Source organism: Panicum virgatum, chromosome 5N (assembly GCF_016808335.1).
Source record: "Panicum virgatum strain AP13 chromosome 5N, P.virgatum_v5, whole genome shotgun sequence".
Lineage (NCBI taxonomy): Eukaryota > Viridiplantae > Streptophyta > Magnoliopsida > Poales > Poaceae > Panicum > Panicum virgatum.
In genome coordinates this window covers 70976987-71002193 of record NC_053149.1, presented here as the reverse complement: position 1 = coordinate 71002193, position 25207 = coordinate 70976987, and the positions used below count along the sequence as shown (strand labels likewise).

The 25207-nt window shown below is 52.1% G+C and overlaps 1 protein-coding gene and 1 long non-coding RNA gene across 5 annotated transcripts; one reads left to right on the top strand and one right to left on the bottom strand.

Moving 5' to 3' along the window:
* Nucleotides 1–11857: 11857 nt before the first annotated feature.
* LOC120672423 lies at nucleotides 11858–16684 on the top strand. Of its 4 annotated transcripts, none has more exons than XR_005674128.1 (7): nucleotides 11858–12283; nucleotides 12735–12779; nucleotides 13393–13461; nucleotides 14433–14502; nucleotides 15139–15197; nucleotides 15321–15424; nucleotides 16260–16684. It is a non-coding gene; the product is annotated as an uncharacterized LOC120672423 (long non-coding RNA). The 4 variants fall into 4 exon arrangements; XR_005674127.1 differs by having other exon boundaries at nucleotides 11862–12283; nucleotides 13422–13461; nucleotides 16260–16683; XR_005674129.1 differs by lacking the exon at nucleotides 12735–12779 and having other exon boundaries at nucleotides 11863–12283; nucleotides 16260–16683.
* A 4226-nt stretch (nucleotides 16685–20910) lies between these two features.
* LOC120673993 (probably inactive leucine-rich repeat receptor-like protein kinase At3g28040) lies at nucleotides 20911–24850 on the bottom strand. Its single transcript, XM_039955055.1, has 2 exons — nucleotides 23035–24850; nucleotides 20911–22933 (listed from the first exon to the last, which is right to left on the bottom strand). The coding sequence occupies exons 1-2, from the start codon at nucleotides 24597–24599 to the stop codon at nucleotides 21439–21441; spliced, it is 3060 nt and encodes a 1019-aa protein (XP_039810989.1). The 5' UTR covers nucleotides 24600–24850; the 3' UTR covers nucleotides 20911–21438.
* Nucleotides 24851–25207: the final 357 nt, after the last annotated feature.

Below are 25207 nucleotides of genomic sequence, written 5' to 3'. Positions count from 1 at the left end.
ACTTAAAGATTGATGCATGGCTGCCAGAACCTATCCATGGCACGAGTGCGAATGCCAAGGGTGTTAACGATAGGAGGCATCAAGAGAGCGCCAGCCAGGAGCATCGACGGGGAGCTCGTGATCCGAGAAAGTGGAGCAGAGTGGCCACGAGCGACGACCGGTGGAACCACCCAGCGCCACGGATCGGTGGCGGACGTAGCATCGGCACTTGCCTCCTGTCCAAGCGGTGGTGGCGGACCTCCAGGCAAGAGCAGCCCAGCGGGGCAGCCGTGTGAAGCGGCCGGCCCACTGGAGGATGATGGGGCAGGCGGCCCGCCCAGTGGAGGTGGTGATGGGGTAGGCAGCCCACCCAGTGGGGCGAACGGTCCGCCAGGCGACTGGCTGGGCAGGGTAGATGGTCCACCAGGCGACCCGCTGGGCGACGACGAAGCAAGCTGCCCAGCTTGGGACGGGGCCGGCCCAACAGACGGCCATTGCCACCGGGCAGAGCCTGGAGGGGCAGGCCTGGCGGAGCTGTCAGGCTGGGGCACAATATCCTATGAGAAATGCTCATCCAAAAAATCAAGGTTAGTGGGAGCAGCCGAAGGGGACGAGACCTCGGCAAAGGGAAAGGGAGATTCGTCAAAAACGACATGGAGGGAGATGATGACTCGATTGGTGACAAGGTCAAGACATATATAGCCTTTGTGATTAGCCAAGTATCCGAGGAAGACACGCAAGAAGGAATGAGGGGCTAGTTTGTGTGGAGAGGTGGAGGAGATATTAGGATAGCAACGACACCCAAACACCCGAAGATGGTCATATGTGTGTGTGTGGGGGGGGGGGTGACCAAAGAGGTTAGATAGGGTGTGGAGAAATGGAGGGTAAAGGTAGGGTGGCAAATGAAAAGATATGTGGCTAGGAGGGCCTCCACCCAATATGGGGGAGGTGTGCTTGAAAAAGTAGGAAACAAATGATGTTATTAATGGTGCGAAGAACACACTCATCTTCACCATTTTTTTGGGATGCGTAGGGGCAGGACATCCGGAGATGAACCCCATGGGTAACGAGGAGGTCACGAGTGGATGAGCTGTCAAACTCATGGCCGTTATCACACTGCAGGCTTTTGATAGTTGTGCCAAACTAGGTGGCAACACAGGTGAAAAAGTGAGCGTGGGTGGAAAACATGTCGGATTATGTCCACACATGGTGTGAGTGGTCATCAAGAATGATATGTCCACACATGGTGTGAGTGGTCATCAAGAATGACAAGGTAGTATTTGAACCTAGACACGCTAGATATCGGGGAGGTCCATAGATTCACAGTGCACGAGATCAAAGGGACGTAAGGCACGCGAATGGGAACTAGAAAAAGGAAGGCGAACATAATGGGCGAGTTGACAAGGGTGACAAACATCGGCGACAATAGTAGCGCATTTAGTACAAGAAATAGACGTGGTACGAACTAGACGGGATAACGCCTCATGACCAAGGTGACTGAGGCGACGATGCCACAACTGAGGGGACACGGTGCCACGGTGGTGAGGAGGGCATCTGGCGCCGAAGCTGCAACCGACGGAGGACACAAAGGGGTATAGAGGGCTCGAGCTATTGCACCTGGCAATCACGCTCCGGGTCCGAAGGTCCTCCACAAAAAAAAACCAACATGTTCTAATTCAACAGAACAATTGCCATCGATGCAGACCCGGCGGAGGCGACGATGGCGGTGGTCGGGGAAGAAGATGCCGGCGCCATGGTGAGCTCGGAGCAGATCTCGGCGAAAGACAGAAGGGGGCGTTGGCGCTGGAGGAACGAAGAGCACAGGTTGTGGAAGCGCTCGGAGAGGCCACGGAGGAGGTTCATGGCGAGTGTGCAATCGGGGACGGTCTAGCCCAACTCGATGAGGGAGTAGGCGAGGGTTTTCATGCGCCGACAATAGTCGATGATGGAGAGGGAGCCTTGACATATAGTCGATGATGGAGAGGGAGCCTTGACATAGGGTATGAAACTCAATGTCGACAAGAATTGCCGACGAATTGTTGCTCGAGCGCAACCCAAGCACAGCGGGCGGAGGGCGTCGCATTGGTGATGGAGCCGTAGAGCAGGTCCATCCGCACTCACACGTGGGAAAGGCGGCATCGCGGAGGGGACTCGGATGCTCTGCAGTCGGCCATTTTGATGGATGTACTACTGTGCAGTCATGTGATCGGCGCCGTCCGTTGCCATCCAATGGTGTAGCACAGCGCAGAAGTTCTTCGCGTCCACCGTCGTCTTCCACGCCATGCGCGCGCTGTTTCGGTCCCTCCCGACCAGGGCGCCGCCGCGGCCACATTCCAAGCTGTGGAGCTCAAAATGCAGCCAGCTATCGACGTACACGACGTCGGGCAGCGGCACGTTGTCGTCGTCCCTGGGCCCCGGCCATGGGCACCAGCGCCTCGCCACCGCGCATGTGCATCTCCCCGAAGTCGATGAAGGACCAGAAGTAGCGCGTGTCGCGCGCGCACGGCGGCGCAGACCATCGCCACGGTCCTCGCTGTGTCGGCGAGGCTGCCGCGCACTGATGCCCCCCGCGGTCACCGTGAGCACCACGCTGCCGGAGAAGCCCCGGGGCACGGCGTCCGAGCCGAGCCTCGCGCGCCCGTCCACCGCCGTGGTGCGCGCCGCGTCGTCGTCGGCGCCCCGGCCGTGATCTTCCGCCACAGGTGCGCCGACGGGGTCTCGAAGGTCGTGAACCTGCCGCCGCCCTCGCCCGTGCGCGCCCTGAGCGCCACCACCAGCTCGCTCGAGAAGTGCAGCATGGAGTTGGCGATGTCGGAGTGTGGACGCGGGCGGGGGCCGGGCGGGATTCGGCGTCCAGGAGCAGGAAATCCGCACCGCGGTGCTGGAACTCGCAACGGGGCGGGCGGCGAGGCGCGATGGCCCCCGGGCCCATACGGCGGCGCCCGCGCGGCGGACGGCGTCGGCCCAGGCGTGGAAGAAGGTGGACATGGAGTAGCCGTCGGCGGCTTGGTGGTGCGAGGACGACGCGAGCACGAGCCTGCCGCACGCGAAGCGGTTGATCTGGAACAGCGCGCAGGCGATCAGGCGAGGATCAGGAGGGACCGAAACAGCGCGCGCATGGCGTGGAAGATGACGGCGGACGCGAAAAACTTCTGCGCTGTTGTGGCCGCGGGGGAGCTTTGGTGGGAGCTCCGCCATTGGATGGCAACGGACGGCGCCCATCACGTGACTGCAGAGTAGTACATCCATCAAAACGGCCGACTGCAGAGCATCCGAGTCCCGCGGAGGACGTGGTCGGCGAGAGCGAACTTGCCGAGAGCACGAAGCGAACGGACGGCGCATCGAGGTCCAGGATGACTGAGACGAGCGAGGGCACGGATATTGATTACGCCGAGCGCCTGCGTGTGGAGGGCAGCAACGGCATCGCCGTCGGTACGGTGGCGACGGAGGTATCGTCGTGCTCAGGTTCGGGAGGAGGGGCCTCCGCGATGCGGCGTCGGGCGTCAGCGAGGGCCTGCTCGGCAGCGGTAGCCTCGCGTCGCGTGCAGTGGCAGCCTCGCGCGCGGCCGCTTCGGCAGCGCGGGCTTGCTCATCGTCCGTGGCCATGGCGTCGGAAGGAGATTAGCAGCGGAAGGATTAACTGGTAACTGATACAGTAATAAAAGATGTTCCGGATAACTATACACCGGCCTGTAAACACCTGGATTTTGTTTTGCACATTAAAACCAGCCAATTACTATCCATTTGTAAAACTCTGTGTTTGGATACAAGGTGTGGGCGGTAGTTGTGAATCAAAGCAGACATCAAGCGCTTGATACGACATTCTGCTTTGCTGGGTTTGCTAGCACGTGAAGTAGCAATCTATACAGCACGTATGCACTCTCAGCAAGCAGTCTGCACAGGTATCGGCAGTACATGAACAATACGTACGCATTCAGTAGAAACACTCATGTCATATACAATACGTACGAACACTCATCCCATAGGCAATACATGGACAATACAGAGATAGTAGAAACACTCTACTCCTCTCAGGTAGAGAAATCAAACAAAAAGAGGTCTAAACTACCGTATCATCAAAGCAAATCAATAGACAGAGTTATGGATCCAAATGTGAGCAATCCATGGAGCCTTTACATCCAAAAGAAAGCATGGAATTCCAGCTAAGAGTTGAACATAATTTATATCCAATATTGATAGGAGCAAGAAGAATAAGTTAACAATCGTCGATCCACATTTTATCAACCATGCCACTTGTTACTCAGCCAATAAATGATTCAAATAGACAATATCTTGACATGGAGGATTAGTTTCATGCATAAACAAAGCTAAATTGTTTGGTAATTAAACAACCGAAACTCATTGCTCAACGGGAGCGTTCCATGCATTACAAAGGTAAATTGTCTGGTAACTGAACATCATCCGAAACTCGCTAACAGATACGGAACAACGTGATCGCTTACTCCAGCCTCAATACCACGAAGGCGAAAAACATGAAGAGGATGATGAAGCCGGGCCCCCCACCCTCCGGCGCCTCCACCCTCGTCGGCGGCTCCTCCTGCGGCGGCGGCACCTCCTGCACCGGCGGCGGTGGCGGCGCCTCCCCCGTTGCCGGCGGCTCGGCCGGCGCCTTCGGATCCTTCGGTGGCGGAACCACCGCGTCCACCTTCTTGGGCTTGTCCTCATCGAAGATTCGGTTGTAAGACTTGTCGAGGATGCAGCCAAGCAGCACGTACAGGAGACTGGTTAGCTTGTCTCTGCTCTTGAATCGGGCGAAGTCCTTCCCGCAGGAGAGGGCTCAGATCAAGAAACAAATCGAACGCAAGAAAGAAGTTTCAAGAAACAAATCGAACGGAATTCAAGAAAGAAGACCTCTGATCCTCGAAGTACTCCCGAATGGCTATAGCCTTTTGGAGTGGAGAAAGCTAGGACATCCGTCTTTTAGCTCTAAAAGGCTAAATCTGCTAATAGCGGGCTATATCCCGCTATAGCTGCTAAATTAAGGGTTATTTAGCCAACTAAATCATATAATTAGTCATTAGTTATTGTTAGTTTAGTATTGAACTTTATCATTTGCAAAATTTAGTATTTCGTTAATGATGTAACAAGGGAATGAAGCCAAAGACGTACTTCAGTTCATAAAATTTTTTGGATTTCATGTTTGTATGCAAAATTACTTAGTGATTTATGCATGATGTTGAAGTAGAAATGTATAGTTGTGAGAAGCTCCTAGAAGATTAGAGAGTATGCATGAACCATGGTCACCATGCTTCTTGGTGAAATATGGAATACTCTAGAAATTAGATATTTGTATGGTTAGATTAGTATGAAAAAAATTCTAGAATTAGATATTTGTAAAGAAGTGGGCAGAAGATGGACATATGGATAAACCATATGAGCCATGGTGTCCTATAAACAGGGGTAGTGCCCTCCCCTCTTGCCATACCATGGCATAAGAGGTCTCAAGTAGGAGATGACAAGGTTGCCATGTAGTATAGTGGTGTCATAGTAGAGTAGCCACATAAAGAGTGCAAGAGTCATGTGTTGTACTAAGTTATGGTGAATAAAGAGTTGAGTTTTTATATAGAGTTGTTCTCTCATATTAGTGTTTAGGTGAACATCTTTTTGGTGTAGTGTGAGCATAGAGTCCACGGAAGAAGTGATATCAAACTACTTAGGTAGAACTTTTCGTAAGTCAGTGTCAAGGTTAGGGGCACCGATTTCCCAATACATGGTATTTACAAAAATGCTAAATGGATTAGCTAGGCTATAACCCGCTATAGACTTTTTTAACCCCTACGAACGCCAAACGCTAAATGCCTTAGCCCACTATTTTAAACACTGGTCGTAAGACTTGTCGAGGATGCAGCCAAGCAGCACATACAGGAGACTGGTTAGCTTGTCTCTGCTCTTGAATCGGGCGAAGTCCTTCCTGCAGGAGAGGGCTCAGATCAAGAAACAAATCGAACACAAGAAAGAAGTTTCAAGAAACAAATCGAACGGAATTCAAAAAAGAAGACCTCTGATCCTTGAAGTACTCCCGAATGATTCTGTCATGTGCCCTGCGGTTGGCGACCCCAACGTTGATCACGAGCTCTTTCACGAACCCGCGGTTGAAACAACAGCAACAGCCCAGGCCCTCATCCCACCCACCAACGTCGCTGTACCAGCCACCTCCAGCGCCGCCGCCTTCGCCCTTGCCCGTCTTGTCGCCCTTTCCGTTCTTGTCGGCGCCGTCCCCGCCACCGCCGTCGTCCTTGCCACGGTCCGAAGTGACAGCGCCGCCCAGGCCGCCGCGGAGCGTCGCAAGGACCGAGACCTTGGGCTCGCCGAGGAAGCCGACGCCGCAAGGCGCGACCTTTGCGTCGAGCTTGGCCTCGCCGAGGGAGCCGACGCCGCAAGTTGCCACCTTTGCGTCCACCTTGGCCTCGCCGCCGAGGGAGCCGACGCCGCCGCCGCGGCCACCCTCGGATCCGAGGCCGCGCACAGCGAACGAGCCGCTCCCCTCGAGCAGGCCGCCGCGGGCCACTCTCGGGAACGGCGCACCCCTCCTCTCGCCGAGCAGGCCGCCGGCGGAGGCAAGAGGAGGGCTTGCGCTGCGCTTGGCCGCGGCCTCGCCGACGGAGGTGGCCTCGACGAGGGAGCCAAGGCTGCAAGGTCGCACCTTGGCGTCGACCTTGTCCTCGCCGTCGAGCAGGCCGCGCGCCACGCTCCTCCTCTCGCCGAGCAGGCCGCCGACCGCGCTTGCCCGCGGCGATGGAGGCGGCGGCCACAACCCGGCGGAGGGAGAGAGACCATGCCGCCATGGGTACTCTTGCGCTGCGGTTCGAAAACTTTGGAGTTTTGGGAGCTAGAGTAGAATGAGATGGGGTTTGGGGGAGACCGGGAGAGAGCCTTTTTATTGGCCCAGACCGGAGAGGAGGGAGTGGATGTCCGCTCCCACCCGTCCGGTGGAGAAATTCAGGAAAAAAATAGCATCGGTGTTTCATGGTATTCAGGGGGATGGCACTGGTGGTATTCTGCCAATTCACATAATAGGGCTACTGCCGCCGCAACGAGCTATGAAACAGCACATTTCCGTCTTGACCAAAACAAAAGACCAAGTTGCCCTTTCGTCTCTCCTAGCTGCAGCGTTCCAAAGGAAAAAAAATTATGAAAATCACATGCTCTTGTTTTACTAACACTATATAATATCTGTGCTGACATTTTTATACGTACAAGAAAGCACCTTCCATGCCAAAGAAACAAGGCATCCAAGGACACGACAGTGCCGTGGCACGAAAAATTGTGATACTCCTCTGTTTTTTTATTTTGACGTGTTTGATTTTTTTCTCACACTTTAATTTTTCATATTATTCAAAAAAATTATTTGTTATCATGTATTTTTTTGTTACTTGTTTTATTATTGGAGGTAGTTCGAGCATGTTTTGTGTTTTTTACATGTTTGTATATTTTTTTTGAATAAGACATAGCATTATTTTTTAAAAAAAAATCAACTACGTCGAAACACATGTTGACTCTGTTGTTAGAAACAATTATTTCATGGAAGGATCCTGAAAAAGTAATAAATCTGAACTTTCAAGAAGCTGAAGAATGCAGATATATATGTTCATCGGTGATTAATGAATGTTGTATTGCCATTCCCCTTTATATTCATATATATACATGTATTTACATGATAGTTTATGCAGGAACATGCTTCCCCTACAAATTTGAAATTCTCAATTCTTATGTGCACTCTTGAGTCTTGATCACCTCACAACCAATGTCATAATATTCTTAAAATTCGTATTCCTCTATTTGGCATTGTGGTGGTTTTGTCGAAAGCGCCTGTTGCCAATTGTGGATCCGTCTATTAGTTGGAACGTGTCGGTACCTCTGGACTGGGGTACCACATCTTGCTATGTCAAGACTCGCGTAGTTATCCATGACTACGCCATAAGAAGTTGAGCAGCCGGACCCCAGGGGTCCGGCTCCATCTCACCGGATCCGCTTCCCGCTCGGGCGGGTCCGGTGTCACCACGTGTCCCGAAGAAGGGAGCGCTCAGCCAAACAGCCGGGGTCCCGGACACCCATGCACTGTCCGGACCTCTCAGCAGGGAGGGAAACAGACACCCCGCCTGAGGGGGTCCGGAGCCGCCACGTGTCCGCAGACACAGGCACGTGCACAGCCGCGAAGTTTCCTTGGGAAGACTCGTCCACCTACCATGTTCAATGCTAGAAACGTTAAAGTGTGCTCTGCCACACCAGAGCCCAAGGTGACTTTAACCAAGCTGTACTGTTGATCGCGCGTTACCAAGGCGCACAGGGTAGCTGTTGGTGCCACCCACGCCATGCACGTCAGTCTGCTACGCCAGTTATACACGACAGCTCGGCTACGGAGTATCATAACGCCTGCGCGGTAGACTCAGCTGTCTACGCCGCAACCTACACTGCCTCAACGGGCGCCTCGCCGATGGGACAGGTGAAGACCCCCCTCGGATAGAGAGTCTACAAGGCGATGAAGCGTATCCAGCAAAAGATTCACAAGCACTGTTAATGTCTTTCTTCATAGTATTCTATACATCCTTGTTGGGCCCACCTGTCGGGGCCCAACACCTGTGTACGCGCATCCCTTGCACTATAAAAGGGAGACGCCCGCTAGAGAAGAACTCAGACCGGAAAAGGGGCTGAGAAGCAGAGGATAGACTCATCTACAGACTCAAGAATAATACTACTCCCAGTGGACGTAGGGTATTACGCTCCGGCGGCCCGAACCACTCTAAATCCCCGAGTGTTCTTGAGTTCTTGCTCCATGCGAAGATCTGAGGGTTAGCTTGCACTCCCCGAGTAACCACCCACTGGGATTAGGCGGGTGCACTACGCCACCCGGCTGTGGCCCTCTCCTAGAGCCACGACATCTGGCGCCGTCCGTGGGGAGCGCGCAAGCGTCGGCCAGATCTTCGCTCACCTCCTGGTTTTGAGGTTGAGCTCATCCTCTACAACGACTACGAGAAGATGAAGAAGGGCACAGCGTCACCTACGCGGCGTGCCCTGACACCAAGGCAGCAGTGTCCTCGGTGCGGTGGCGCACGGCAGCGGCGTCTGCTGTGCGTCGCCACTACGACACCTCAGAGCCGGCGCGGAGGCGCGCAAGGGCGACATCTGCTGAGCGTCACCGTGCGACACCTTAGCGTCGGCTCAAGATTTTCTCTCAAGCGACCACACGGGGTCCCCAGCGACGGCACGGCATCGGCTCAAGGTTTCCTCTCAAGATGGAGCCTGGAGCCGGAAGGATGTCTGTCGTCTTCTCCCTCGCCTGGCTCAAGCCCCTCTTGGAGCTGCTGCAGACAGGCGTCAGCCTCCACTGCAAGGCGCGGGGACCCTGTGCCAGCACCAAGGTGGAGCCAGCGAACAACCGCCCTTCTCCACGCTCCGTGCTCGTCCAAACGAGCACCCGTCCTTCCGCTGCGCCTGGGAGTCAAGCTGGCTTCGGCTCACTATGAGCAGCCATCAGGCTGATTTCCGACGGCAGCTGGCAACGGCAGGGCCACTCCCATTCAAACCCAAAGAATTTGTTCCCAAGCTATCTGAGCGTGGGACAAGTTCTTGTGCTGGGAAGAGCCCCGCAAGCTCCCGAGGTGATGCTGGATGATGCTGTATAAGCACGTCCAGGGCGCCTTCGCCCCCAACGACTCAGAAGAGCCCCCAAGGTGGCCGCTCCACTACGGCCAGCAACGTACACGCCTTACGGGCGACAGCTGTATGTTATCACTAGATAGGATTGAGTGTGATACTCCTTTGTAATGATGCGGTGCCTACGTGTGGTCCAGAGCGGTAAAGGTCCGCCCTTGTAAACCCGACCTCTGGCTTCATCGCACAAACATGCGACACCAGCAAGTGGTCCAGAGCGGTAGAGGTTCCCCCTTGTAATCCCGACCTCTGATGTACACCACAAGTCAACTAATGAAGGAGATTTGCTTTCTCAGTCTTATCTTTACATTAACTCAATGGCACTTGCTCGTTCAGCTTGCATGTTTCCTTCTTTCGACCGAAGGTTTCTTCTTTTGTTGCTAACGATCCAAATCAAGTTGCAGGCCTGTGGTCAGGTTGAGACACCCCTTCTAGCTGGAAGGCGGTCCGAACTCCTAGGGACCTGCTCCAGAGAAGTGGTGCTTGTATCCTGGGGTGGAGAAACTCTGCGTAGCCGCTTGGCCTGGTAATGTACCCTAAGCCTGCATACTTCACTGCCCTGTTACGAGTACCCTAGTATCCGAGGATGCCGTGTCTAGAGGTCCGGACCCCTTTCTAGTATAAGGCATGGTTTCCTATGACCAACCGTAAGATCTGGTGACGAATCTCGTTGGATCAATGGTAACAACTCCAAGTCCCTCCAAGTCCACTCCGGTGGCCCGCTCCGGCGGAGACCGCTCGCCACGGTCGCTCCAAGTCCACTCCGGTGGCCCGCTCCGGCGGAGACCGCTCGCCACGGTCGCTCCAAGTCCACTCCGGTGGCCCGCTCCGGCGGAGACCGCTCGCCACGGTCGCCTGGAGCCGGGTCCGGGTAAGTGGTGCTCGCTCCCTAGGCGGATCGAGGTCCGTGCAGCCGCTTAGCTTGGTTCCGTACCCTAAGCCTGCACCTTCGCCGCCCTACGGAGAGCGACCTAGTACCTGAACCTGGCAACAAGTGCTACGGACTTTGGGGGTCCGGAGCACCCGCTCTCGACATGAGCACACCGGCACAACCAGGTTTGCGTCAGGATAATGGCCCCACCTGCGGGTTCGTGCCTCCCCCGAGGTGGGCCCGGGGGCCACTGTCGGTACCTCTGGACTGTGGTACCACCTCTTGCTATGTCAAGACTCGCGTAGTTATCTATGACTACGCCCTAAGAAGCTGAGCAGCCGGACCCCAGGGGTCCGGCTCCATCTCACCGGACCAGCAGTCCCGGACCCGCTTCCTGCTCGGGGCGGGTCCGGTGTCACCATGTGTCCCGAAGAAGGGAGCGCTCAGCCAAACAGCCGGGGTCCCGGACACCCATGCACTGTCCGGACCCCTCAGCAGGGAGGGAAACAGACACCCCGCCTGAGGGGGTCCGGAGCCGCCACGTGTCCGCAGACACAGGCATGCGCACAGTCGCGAAGCTTCCTTGGGAAGACTCGCCCACCTACCGTGTTCAATGCTAGAAACGTTAAAGTGTGCTCTGCCACACCAGAGCCCAAGGTGACTTTAGCCAAGCTGTACTGTTGATCGCGCGTTACCAAGGCGCACAGGGTAGCTGTTGGTGCCGCCCACACCACGCACGTCAGTCTGATACGCCAGTTAGACACGACAGCTCGGCTACGGAGTATCATAACGCCTGCGCGGTAGACTCAGCAGTCTACGCCGCAACATACACTGCCTCAACGGGCGCCTCGCCGATGGGACAGGTGAAGACCCCCCTCGGATAGAGAGTCTACAAGGCGATGAAGCGTATCCGGCAAAAGATTCACAAGCAGTGTTAATGTCTTTCTTCATAGTATTCTATACATCCTTGTTGGGCCCACCTGTCGGGGCCCAACACCTGTGTACGCGCATCCCTTGCACTATAAAAGGGAGACGCCCTCTAGAGAAGAACTCAGGCCGGAAAAGAGGCTGAGAAGCAGAGGATAGACTCATCTACAGACTCAAGAGTAATACTACTCCCAGTGGACGTAGGGTATTACGCTCCGGCAGCCCGAACCACTCTAAATCCCCGAGTGTTCTTGAGTTCTTGCTCCATGCGAAGATCTGAGGGTTAGCTTGCACTCCCCGAGTAACCACCCTCTGGGATTAGGCGGGTGCACTACGCCACCCGGCTGTGGCCCTCTCCTAGAACCACGACAGAACGTATACTTTCTGGATCTTTATTAGCAAAATCTTGCTTGTATTACAATTTCCTTAAGGGGAATATTTCGTATACAAGCCATTTGTACAACTCCAGCATAACCAGCCAACCAGGTGTTTTTGGTCCATTGATTCTTAAGTAAGACACAACCCAAGGGATGTACTGTGACAGTAAAAGATTTTTACAAACGAGTTGTATCTATAATGGGGGCTCTTCTTTTAGGTAACTAGATTCTGTAGCACATCATGGCATAAAACAGCACTGCAACCACAAACTAGCCCACAGTATTACCATTTTCATCGTCATCCCTTTAAGTCTATAGTTGTTTGATGTATACTGGTTTATAACAATGTCATAATCAATTATCACATTACCCGCAGATGAATCCTCTGATTTTGATGAATTGAAAGACCTTCCTCCTGTTGAGTTGTCCAGCCTTCCTTTATACTGTACTTTTAAAGGTGTGAGTAACCATCATTGTTGTTTTCCTGTGAATTGATGTGATATTTCACTTATGTTGTGCATGTTTGGATAGATGGTCTAGGGTTATTTAGTTCAAATTTAGGTGATTACCATAATTTATATAGCAACCTGCTCTTCCAAAAACACTCCTAGTGCTTTCACGATACTGAATTTCGATATATCAATTGGGGTTCAACTGGTAGGTACTCAATAGGGGGAATTAACTTCATGTTATATTTTGCTCAAAAATGTTGCAAGCAGGATTGCAAAACATAGTGCGTCAATGTCAAACATTGGAATGTGGGGTTCTACATATACTTTCAACATTGATCATGGCTTATATGACTGGATACACGTTTTCATTTTTGGATGAATCATAATACATTTTACACTACATATTTAATTATTATTGAATGTTGTGAACAAAATGCTTAAATTGTATTGGAGTAGGGAGCGAAGGATCCATTTCGCATCGCAGAATTAATATGCCAAGATGTAAGTTTTGAATTTGTTTTTATGGTGACATAGTGCTCTATTTTAGTATGCTTTTGTCCCTCCAGATAGCTGTATATATCATCTCAAATTGTGTATGGCGAATGATATGGCTAAGAACTGGCTAGGTATATTAATCTGGAAGTAGAAGATACAATAGCAAGAACAGTCCAGTTCTCCCTCCAAAGAGGCACTGAACTTGGGATCTTGTTCTTTGCTTAATCCCTTCTTTCCTTAACTAAACAGCCTTATAGATGCGGCTGCCAACTAACACTAACAACTTCCTGAAAATAAGAGATAAGGTAACTAACTAGGACTAATCTTCTGTGGGCGTTGGCTTCTTGTTGCGCCGGCTATACTGCCGGCCCACAAAAGTGTCCACAGCAGTGGAAGCATGGCACTAAGTGTTTTTGGTAGCAGATTGCAGTAAGCATCGTTATATGGCTGAAACACTTAGTATATTGCACTGGCTAGTAAATATTTCTATAACTCATTGTGCTCTGCCTCAGTAACTCAAGAAATTGCGACAAGCCATTTTAACTGAAATTGTTTACACCGTAACATACCTATAGAGTTGCATGCACTGTTCTTTATTAATGCTTTGTTATGTAAGCAGATGACTAGAGGTTGTTATTGTTAATGCAGAAAGTCATCGTGCTTTTGTGCAGAAGCATGCAACTAGGAGGTACTGGAGTTCTTATGCATGTTAGCCTGATTTAGATATAATTCTTGTTTATGTGCACTTTGTTTTTCACATATGCCTTACCCATTGGAAATGCTTCTGTGGCCTTAAAGACTCATCAAACATACATAGGCTATATAAGGGTCAGTGATAACCTTTATCACTTTGACCCTACCTAAAGAACCCATATATAACCACACCCCAACATCAAACCTCAAAAAAACATTATGTTCACACCTTTAAAACAAAAAAAAAGGATCTGACCTAGACCGAAAGAGGTAACCTAAATGTCCAACCCAAGGGCAGACAGGAAGGAAATCCCCTGAGCCCTGGCCATACTCCACCACTTCATCTCCTCGAAGATAATAATGAAGTTTAGACCCTCGCAGGACCTGACCATTGACCAGATCATTCGTCCTTGCCCACCAATCTTCAAAGGATGTTTCACCAGGCTGTGGAGTGAGAATCTGCAGGCCAAAACTGTGTCAAATTCTAAGGCATCATGGTAGTCTCACATCAAAAGTTCAAGTGTTCAACACTGATGAACTAATTTAGCTAGAAACCTGTATCAACAAAGTTTACATAAACCAAGTTTGAGTCACAGCTCAAATCAGGTTCAGTATAGTGATAGGATTTCGGTGTATGAGTTGCATAGAGATGAATTTAGTACTGTAGATTCATAGATTCATATCATAACCACTTTAGGTCACTCTAGAAAACGGAAATAGTTCATTATTTTTTCATAGGAACAATGAGGGAGATCCCTACTACATACTCATTATTAAAGTAGAAACTTTACGAACCAATTTTTTATAAAGATATAAGGATGGAGCATAACACTTACCTTAAATAAAACTAGCTAAGGAAGAGTGAAGGGTACAGTAGTATTTATATGATCTCTCATTTGCGATATGTATGGAATAATGTTTGCTAATGGTTCGCAGTCTAAATTGACAACATCCTGTTCTTTGCAGGCCCTGTTTTTTCTTGACTTCTGTTTTCTCAGTAAAAGTTGCGTCCTGCTCAACAATTACGGCTGTCTAGGTTAGTATTTTGTCCTCTGTTGAATGCAAGTTATGATTCTGACTGTCAATGTTGACGTGATCAAATCACCAAAGCCATTTCTAGGATCAGTGAAAGGCAGGATCATTATCTCATCTATATTAGACATGACTTCATGAGGGTATATGTTGCAGCTCTCTTGCATTTTCCATAAGAAGGCATTTTTATTCAGAAAGACAGGAAGAGTAGATTATTACTTTGGAGAGTGCCAGAACACCCTGTGTAGCCAAACTAGTTCTATGTCGGGTAGACTGCAAGTTTAGATATGTTCAAAAATGGATATACGTCATTCACAGATAGTTAGATATGTCCACTTATGCTATTCCTTTGGTACAAGTTCATGCTTCATTTACATCATTATGCCATCCAAACCTATTCATTGAATCACGCTCACTATCTGTTAGCCACTCCATTTTTTGTTAGAAATTTAATTAGGATACTTCATATGTATCATGAGGGGCACTCATTTACCTCTATTTAGTGTTATTTGTCATGTGCTCTGTCATTTTTATTCATTATTGACATGTCTGGACTTAGGATGCAGGCAGCTTTTCATTTACACACCATTTAAGTACAATTTCTTGTCCTAGCACTTAATCACATTCTCTCCTTTGTTAGGGATCTCATTAATAATAAAGGTGTGTTTGGCATCATTTTTGACTTGTTATAGAGTCAAGGTAAAGTACTCCTCTCAGCTGGATAAAGTACATCATTTATTTGCAACCAATATTTTTTTTTCTTTTTTTTGAACCTATTTATTTTTGTCCCTCTGAATGAACTATTTGTTTGAGAAAATGCAGGAGCAGGACAAGCATGTCCTTGATCAGGATCCTAGCTTAGTCAGGGAATGTATTGCCCATCATGAACACAACTATCAAGATGTCAGTTCTCTTCTTGAATTCTAGTAAGTTGCACCTTTCCTATTTAAGTCTTCTCACAACATTTATATGTTATTTTGGTCCCAATACCAAACTGCTTTTCTAGAATCATTGGTTTCTTTGGATGTTTGGTTTTATTTTTCTAAACACTCATTTTTAGGGCTCTAGTGATATGCTCAGTCCTTTGACCATTTTTTTACTATCTATTCCTATTGGGCCCTGTTGATTGTGAATTGCTTGCCCCTTTTCCTTTAAATTATGCGAATTCTATCTATTGCTGTTGTTTTCGACAATCTTAATAACAACATGGTTTGACAGTTGGCACTGTGATGATCCAACTTGTAATGGACCATGCAATGTTTTGTTTAATTCATTTTCATGTATATAAGTTTTTTTTATCTTATGTTCCTTCTGTTGTGTCTTGGTTGTTAAACTATCAACTGAAGCACCCGATCATTGAGTTGTGTTTCTCAGCCGTAGGTATTGTTACCGTTCTCAGAATAGTGTTTTGTAACACTAGCATTAATTTGTCATTCTGGCATTAATCATCGCCTCCTCCTCTAGCAATAGATATGGATGGTTTCTCAATATCAGGTTCATGGCATGGTGATTGCGCTATCAGTCTTGTCTAAGGACTCTGTTAGTTTTTTCCGGTCCAAATAAGGTTACATGGATTATCATATATGATGCACTTTTCCGGTCCATCTCACTATTGTATGTAACACTTGTTTGCTAGCTTTTGCTGGTTTGCATTGATTATAACTTGTGAAGGTTTTGCTTTCACTTCATTCATTTATAGTTTCTGAACCCTGAAGCACATTCTGTAACTGGTATCTCACTGAGATTTTGATATTTCCTCAGGCATAAATCTGATGGGCTTGTGGATTTTTGTGCTGCGTGAGGAGAATCCAAAAATCCACCTCAAGCTAGATTTTATTGGATTTGTGTGCACAATCCAGAAATCCAAAAACCCACCCGTACAGAACATGGCCTTAATTTTGAAGGCAGTGGAGCCTCTCGGATTCAACAACATGCCAACTTTGGATGCCGAGCGTCAAAAGGACAAGCTGCTGGGGATTTGTCTCCCAAGATGGTTCTAGATGCCACAAAATCAACTGCTTCGGAGCTCGAGTGAGATGAGACTATTCTTTTTTTTTCACAATAGATTCATCGACCTCCCGTTCTTATGAAGAAAAGAACACACAGCTAGAGTTGGAACTTGCAAGAAATGACCAGATATGGGATTGTTTTGGCAACAGTTGCGTATTTTCTCGCACGCTGGACGCGCGCACTGCCCCTTCAGCCCGTCTCTCCCTCTCCGTCAGCCCGTGATAGCGCGATGACCTGTGAAAGTGCGGCGGGGGTACGTGGACGTTCGCAGCAGCAGTGCTCGCACGTCATGAACCTCCTCGAGCTCCGCTCCGCCGCAGCCTCTCCTCGTTCCAGCTCAGCGCCTATCCGCAGCGAAGGCCGCCCGTGATCGGTCCTCGTCCTGCACCAGAAATGCAAGACCGCACCCGGGAGCGCCGGCTCCCGCTATCTCTGCCGCCCATTGCTGCTCCAAGATTCGCGCACCCCGTTAGTGTGCCGTCCGCGCCGTCCCGGGCCTGAGGATTGGAATTAGGATCCATCCAGCCGACTGTTGCGTTGCAGGTGCCTGCGCTGCGCCACCGGCTTTGGCCGCGGTGCCGGCGGCCGCGCCGTGGAGGTGGATGATGCTGTCGATCGAGGAGCCTGTACGGGGCCCGCGGATGTGAGTGTTGTACCGGTGGCGCCGGCGCCTGAAGACGACGACGGGGACGAGGAGTTCTCGATTTCGAGGTCGACCTGACCAACTCAATGGGGGCATCTGCTGATCGATTTCTGACAGCCTCACCCCCTCCTCTCCGCTCCCACCCAGCCCACTTGCCGGCGCAATCAATTCCCGCAAAAGGATCACCGGGCCCCGCTGCCCCTCCGTACCCTCCACATGTCCCCTTCTACCAGAAATTGCAAAAATAGCCACAGGGGGATTCTAATTTCTAACTCCCACCCCCTCAAGTCTGTAGACTAGTTGATCTCCACAAACCAACTAAGCTTCTTTTTTGTTGTGTTTGTACTGCATTTACATACTATAATAAAAGGCTAAAAGTTATGGTAATAAGTCATGGTTCTAACTTATGATTATAACCTATGGTACTAACTTAGGATTATAACCTATGGTAATAATAAGTTTTGGTATAATTCTAGAGATATGTGGAATAAAAATAATGATAATAAATTTTTGGTAATAATTTTAGATGCAATGGAATGAAAAAAGTTAGGATCATAATTTTAGATATACCTGGTATGGAAAAGTTAGAATCATTACTCGTACCTTATAAATCAGTGCCATAATTAATAGCCTAAGTTAGTGTAATAAGTTAGTATCATAAGTTACTACTATATAAGTTAGTACCCGCTTCCATCGCACTTCGCCCAATTATTTTCATAAATTAGTACATTAAGTTAGTATAATAAGGTAATTATTATACTCGACATGGTGTGTTGGAGGCAAAATCGTAATTTCACGATGTGTTGAAGACAAAATCAGCTTTCACGGTGTGCTTCACACAAAATCGCTTTTTGAGAGTGTGCTGCATACAAATTTCCCTAATTATTTTTAGCTGAGCGAAAGCGTAAAAGACCATTTTGCCCATGGTCCCACTTGTCATCTTTATCCTTCGTCCTCCGGCAGGCCACCACTGCCTCCTGCCCGCGCCTACTCCCGTGCGCCAACCGCCGTCGCTCCCCCGTGACGGCTCCCTCACGGCCATTGCCACCGTTCCCCACGCCTGCTCCCTCATGACGGTTGCTACCGCTCCGCCCCGCCGGCTCCCTCGCGACGGCTGCCACCGCTCCCCTGTGCCGGCCGCGGGCGATAGAGATTGTGGTCAGCGCTCGTGGAGAGGTAGCTTGCCCCAGCAGCGAGCACGGTGGTCGGCGTCCTCATCCTCTGCGCGGCCGTCCTCCCACAGCCCACTGCTGTGCTTGACATTGGAAACGGCACGATACAGCTTGATTTGAAGAAGAGGCATTAAATTGGTGGAGCAAGATTGATGGCATGCAACTTAGCTACTACTAATTAATTACTTTGATTCGTTGGGGGCAACGGCAAACCACGGATGAGGGAAATAAGCTGCTGACTACTCAAGTACATTGTTGTAGGCGCCAGCAGTGCGGGAGGCAATGCAGGCAAGGCGGGCGGAGGTTGCCTAGGCCTTGGGCGTGCTGCGCGACGAATCGGCGATGGACGGAGGTGGCCGAGCGGCGGGCGGCCGGAGGCAGCATGGGCGTTGTGTCGCGGCCGCAGCAGTCGCGAGGGAGCAGGCACGGGGGAGCGGCAACTGTTGACGCGCGGGAGCAGGCGGGAGCGAGAGGTAACGGTGGCCTGCCGAAGGGGAGGAGGAAGATGACAAGTGGATCCGAGGATAAAATCGTCTTTTACACCTTCACTCAGCTAAAAAACGATTATTTTACTCGGTATGGTGTGTTGGAGACAAAATCGCGATTTCATAATGTGTTGCAGACAAAATTAGCTTTTATGATGTGCTCCACACAAAACCACTATTTGAGAGTGTGCTGCATACAAATTTTCCAAATAATTATTATACTCGACGCGGTGTGTTGGAGATAAAATCGTAATTTCATGATGTGTTGGAGATAAAATTAGCTTTCACGGTGTGCTTCACACAAAACCGCTTTTTGAGAGTGTGCTGCATACAAATTTCCCAACAAACAAAAACAACAACCGTGTGTACGCGTGGCGGATCCTAGAGTTCAATTTAGGACTCCTTCCTCTTTCTTCTTATTTCATCTTCTTATCCATGGGTGAAAATTGTTGGAGGAGCGTTAGGGGCTGAACTGTTATGGTCCATGTAACTTGTTTGGAGGTAGTGATAGTAGCTCTCTATCTTGTTTTGGCAAAACGCATGTAAAAGCTGAAATGCTTGTAAATTTCCCCTATTTATTTTAACACAATTCAACGAACGGCTATTAGATATTTAATTCCACTTATTGCACCTAACACTATTGTACACACATATATTATATATACAAAAAATTGGTTTATGAATGGGATGCAGTGGGCACTTAGAAAATTGGTTTATGCAGGTTTATGTGCTCTTTGTTGGTCTATTTGGCTGAGCAGAAATGATATTGTTTTCCATAAATCTCAAAAACAAACTTATTTACATATCCTTTTCAGGGCGACATACGTATTCAGAACGTGGATGCCACTGCAAAAGGAGGACAAGGATACTATATAAACGGCCTGCCGAGCTATAGAGTCAACTGCAATGGAAATCTTCGCAAGGAATGTGTGGTAGTTTATTAGTAATAGGTTGTGCTTGTAATCTGTTTGCCATTTACTTGTGAACTGTGACTTGTAATAATAGTCGGATATATCGTTTCAATATACAGGGCTGGGATATTCATATTCCTTTATCTAAAAATATACTATATATACATGTGTACTTCAGTTATGGGAGCTGTGGCACCGAGCTGATGAGGAAAAAAAAAGTGGCATGCATGTAAAAAGTCAACTAAAGTGGGATGAGACCAATAGGGCAGATAATACTACCAGTGATCTGAATATGCAGTGCGCCCACTAGACGTGTGGCATGCAGGTCCACCGCTGCATAAAACTGCCTTTGAGGAGTCACATGAGGTGAATGTCTAAATGAGCCCGGTAGAAACATGATGATTAGCTAACTGATATGAAGAAGAAAGGAAAAGCGAGGCCAAGACTGTAGCTCGTTTGGCGGTAGTAATAGCTTTCTAGCTTATTGGCAAAACACATGTAAAAGGTGAAACACCTGTACATTCTGTTCACTGACAAGATAAAGAGTAGTGACTATATGTCACAGCCCGGGTTTGATCCCCGTCCCCGGGGCTGGCACGTCCGGTAGCAGGCTTGACCCACGCAAAATTGCTTAGAATTTTAAACCCGTCCTATTATAGGTTTCAGTCAATTTTGTCGCATAGTGCATTTGTTGAAAAAAACTAAAAGAAAAAGAGAACATGTCAGGCTGAACACGAACATACGAATATGAATATGAACAGGGCGAAGCTATATGTAGTTATTACGGGTTGCATTTGCATTAAAAATAGAAATTATGTATAAATTTTCACCATATTTATAGTCCAATGACTCAACTCTATACACCCACAAGGCAAGCACACTTCTCCAATTTACTCTACTGTACGTATTGCTGTCGTATACATGTAATAAATAATTAATGGAAGTAAGGCTTCAATATGCATGATCGCACCGCGTAATTAAGAAGAAGAAATCGAACCTAGTCATTAGGGGTTGCATTTGCACCCCTAAAAAAATAAAAAAAATAGTAATTATATCTAAATTTTCACTATATTTATGCCCCCATGAGTTAACTCTATGCACTTATAAGGCAAGCACGTCATATTCCGCTCCAATTTAATTTGTTCTAGTTTTACCACCGAAGATCAAATGTCAATCTGAGTAGAATGAATATATTCCAAGCAATAGAATGGCGCCAAAGGCTGCATAATAATTCGTCCAAGATCCTGCTGATACATCCAGGACCCACATGCACGCACTCATTGATCTCATCTGTTGGTATGTGAACATGATACCGGCGGCCTGATTCTTTGCCGTGTGTAGGGGCGGGCGGTGGATCCCCCCCGAGCTCACGCACACTTTTTGCTGTTGGTGTCACAGCACAGCACAGTACGGTGGAAAGAAGAAGAAGAAGAAGAAGAAGGCGTGACGATGTGACATCCAAAAGCGAAACCAAGGCTGGAAAAATTGGCACGGTACAGTAGGAGTAGAGGTGAGCGTGACAAAGGAGAGCTACTGAGGTAGCTACCAATCTAGGGTGAATGCACTCCTACTTGCTGCAGCCTGCCGTGTGCCGTGCCACTGCTCTGCCGGCGACCGACCCAGATGCTGCCGTTGCCAATGAACTGAGGAGGAGGAATGAAGGGAAGGGACGAGACGAGACGACGACGTGCATGCGGACGATCAGGAGAAAGAAATTCATCAGAATTCAGAAGCAGGCGGGCGGCCCACGGCCACGGGGGCCTTGATGACCTGCAGGATCTGGACCACCTCCGCCATGGACGGGCGGTTGGAGGGGATCTGCGACGTGCACACCATGCCCAGCTTGAGCACCGGCAGCACCTCGTCCTCCGGGAAGTCGGCGCCCATCCCGGGGTCGACGCACTCGAGCGCGTTCCCGTGCTCCAGCAGCACCCGCACCTGGTCCTGCAGCACCACCACGTCGTCCTCCCCGTACTCCACCGCCTTCCGCCCCGTCACCAGCTCCAGGATCAGCACGCCCAGCCCGTAGATGTCGCACTTCTCGTTCACCCGCAGGCTCTGGCACGCCAGCTCCGGCGCCACGTACCCCATCATCGCCGCCTGCCGCTTCGAATTCGGCAGCAGCCGCGCCAGCCCGAAGTCGCCCACCATCGGGTTGCACCGCTCGTCCAGGAAGACGTTGCTCGGCTTCACGTTGTAGTGGATCAGCGGCGGCCGGAACGCCTGGTGCAGGTGCGCCAGCCCGCGGGCCGTGCCGGCCACCACCCGGAACCGCTCCTCCCACGTCAGCGCCGCCCGCCCGCCGCCGCCGTGGAGCCGCGCCTCCAGGCTGCCGTGCGCCGCGTAGTCGCTGATCAGCAGCTGGAGCTGCGGCGTCCAGTAGTAGCCCTTGAGCGGCAGCAGGTTCGGGTGCCTCGCCTTGCCCAGCACACGCGCCTCGCGGTCGAAGTCGTCGCGGGACTTGGCCGCCGCCAGCTTCTTGATCGCCACCACCCGCCCCCCGCCGACCGACGCGCGGTACACCGTCCCGAACGCGCCGCGCCCGATCTCCGTCGCCTTGCTCAGCAGCGCGTCGGCGCCGGCGACCAGGTCCTCGGAGCGGAGGCTGCTTCCCGGCCCGAACGTCACCACCTTGCCGGCGGCGAGCTTGCCGGCCGACGACGAGCTGGAAGTGACGATGCTCTCATCCAGCTCCTTGCGCTGCGGCTGCTCGGGGACCCCGCCGGCCAGGGCCGCCCTCCGCCGGGCCGACACGTTGAGCAAGGTGATCACGACGACGCCGAGGATGATCACGAGCGCCGCGCAGATGGCCACCATCGCGGACACGCTCAGGAACCGCCGCTTCCTCGGCAGCCCCGCGCCGGCGCCGTTCGCCTCGAGGTTGTTGTCGCCGCCGCCGTGCGGGTACTCGTTGGGGTCCAGCACCAGCGGCTTGGGCACGTTCATCCTGCACGGCTCCGTCACCAGCGGGCTGCAGATGCCCAGGTTGCCCTCCAGCGCGCTCGCGTCCAGGCTCTGGAACACGCCCGACGCCGGCAGCCGCCCCACCAGGCGGTTGTGCGAGATGTTCACGGCCAGGAGGTTCTCCAGCGCGCCCAGCTGCTGCGGGATCTCGCCGCCCAGCTTGTTGCACTCCAGCCGCAAGATCTCCAGCTTCTTCAGCTCCGAAATGCCCGCCGGGATCGGCCCCGTCAGGCCGTTGTGCCCCAAGCTCCTGCATGTTCAGATCACTTGCTGTTCATCATCATTTGCAAAACCCAGCCAACCAACCGTCATCAGTCGGCCGTCAGACGCGACACGACACGATATGCTTACAGTAGGTACAGTGACGAACAATTCCCGATGCTGTCGGGGATGGGGCCAGCGAGGGAGTTGCCGTCGAGCTGGAGCACGGCGAGGCTCCCGGACTCGCAGAGGTCGGCGGGCATCGCCCCGTACAGGCCGGTGCTGCGCAGGTCGAGCACCGTCAGGTTGCGGAGCAGGCCGAGCTCCGGCGGCAGCTGCGTGCGGAGGTCGTTGCGGGACAGGTTCAGGTACCGGAGCTTGAAGAAGAGCGGCATCTCCGCGGGGATGCCGCCGGTGAGCTGGTTGCCGGAGAGGTCCAGCCACTGCAGGTTCTCCGCCATCCTCGTGGAGCCGGACGGCAGGACGCCCGACAGCGCGTTGGACGACATGTCGAGCGTCTCGAGCCCGACGTCGAACAGCGCGCCAGGGATGCTGCCGCTGAGGTTGTTGCCCCGCAGGTGCAGCTCGGCGAGCTTGGCGCACCCGGACAACGAGGCCGGGACGGAGCCGGAGAGCTGGTTCCGGGACAGGCTCAGGTACCTGAGGGCCTTGAGGTCGCCGAGCGAGTCCGGCAGCGTTCCGGTGAGCGCGTTGTCGGACAAGTCCAGGTGCTGCACCGCGGCCAGCTTGCCAAGCCAGGCGGGGACGTCGCCGGAGAGCCGGTTGCCGGACGCGGAGAGGTAGACCAGCGAGGCGAGCTGGGCGATGGAGTCCGGGAGGTGGCCGTCGAACGCGTTGGAGCTCAGATCGAGGGTGCTGAGGTGCGGGCACTGGCCGATGTCCTGCGGGACGGCGCCGAAGAACCTGTTGCCGCTGAGGCTGACGGTCTTGAGGTTGTGGAGCCTGGCAATGCCGTCGGTGACGGGGCCCGAGAACTGGTTGCGTGACAGGTCGAGCGTGCGCAGGCGCTCGAGCGGCCAGAGCGCGCCCGCGAAGTCCGGCGAGCCGGAGAGCTGGTTGCCGGACAGGTTGAGGTGGAGCAGCAGCGGGCTCTTGGGCAGGCCCTCTGGTACCGGGCCGGAGAACTGGTTGTCGGACAGCATGAGGAAGCGGACGGTCGGAGGGAATGCGGCCGGGAGCGGGCCGGAGAAGGCGTTGCCGGTGAGGTCGAGGTAGCGCAGGGAGGCGAGCAGCGCGACGTCGTCGGGGAGCGGGCCGGAGAAGGCGTTGTAGGAGAGGTCGAGCGAGCGGAGCGACTTGAGCAGGGAGAGGCCCGGCGGGAGCGGGCCGGAGAGGTTGTTGCGGGCGAGGGTGAGCTCCTGGAGCGCGGGGAGGCGGTCGAGGCCCCGCGGCATGGGGCCGGAGAGCGCGAGGCCGGAGAGCGAGAGGCGGAGCACCCGGGAGGTGGCCGGGTCGCACTCGACGCAGCGCCAGCCGCAGGGCGTGGCGTCGGACTCCGTCCACGTGGCCAGCGCGCCGGACGGGTCGGAGAGCGCCGACTTGAAGACCACCAGCCCCAGCACCTCCTCGTTGACCGGCATCGGCATGTCGGCGGCGCGCGCCGTCGCTGGCGCGCCGCCAATGAACAGCAGCAGCGTTAACGGGAGCAGGCGCTGGAGCAGCAGGAGGCTGGCAGGAGGGGTGGAAGTAGCCATTCCTGCAGCTGCTAGCTGCCGCGTGCAGAATGTTTCCGGGACGGGATAGATATGGTGGCGGTGGCGGTGGCAGGGCGAGGTGGTAGATCTAGTGGCATGGAGGAGGAGGAGGTACAGTGGGCAGTGGGGCTGAGCTGCGTTTTAGGAGAGGTGTGTGCGTGGTGGAAGGGGCGCGGCGGCCATGGAGGGAGGGCGTCGTTGGATTGGCGTGGAGGGAAGGGAAGGGTTTTTGCAGCCCGTGACTCGGTGGAGGGGAGAGTAGGTTTGGACAGATAGAAAGCAACAAAAGACTTCACGTTCTCCGGTCCTCGGGTTGGCCATGGCTCCAGCTCGGCTGCTCCCATCTCTCTCTCCCTGCCGCTGGTCGGTGGGGTCGCCGGAGGAATCCGGCTCGCCGGAACACGACGCCGCACGGCGATTGAGATGGAATGATTAAACAAGAGGTGGAGGATCATCGCGCCGGTGTTTTTTAGTTTACGCGCCGCGGCCGAAACAGCCGAGAATCACATCGAAAGCTACTCGGCTTTTGTTAATCCTTTTTCAGGGCAGGCTTTTTGTTAATCCTGATCACGGGTTCAAAATGCGTGATGGATCTCCCATCCCCCCAA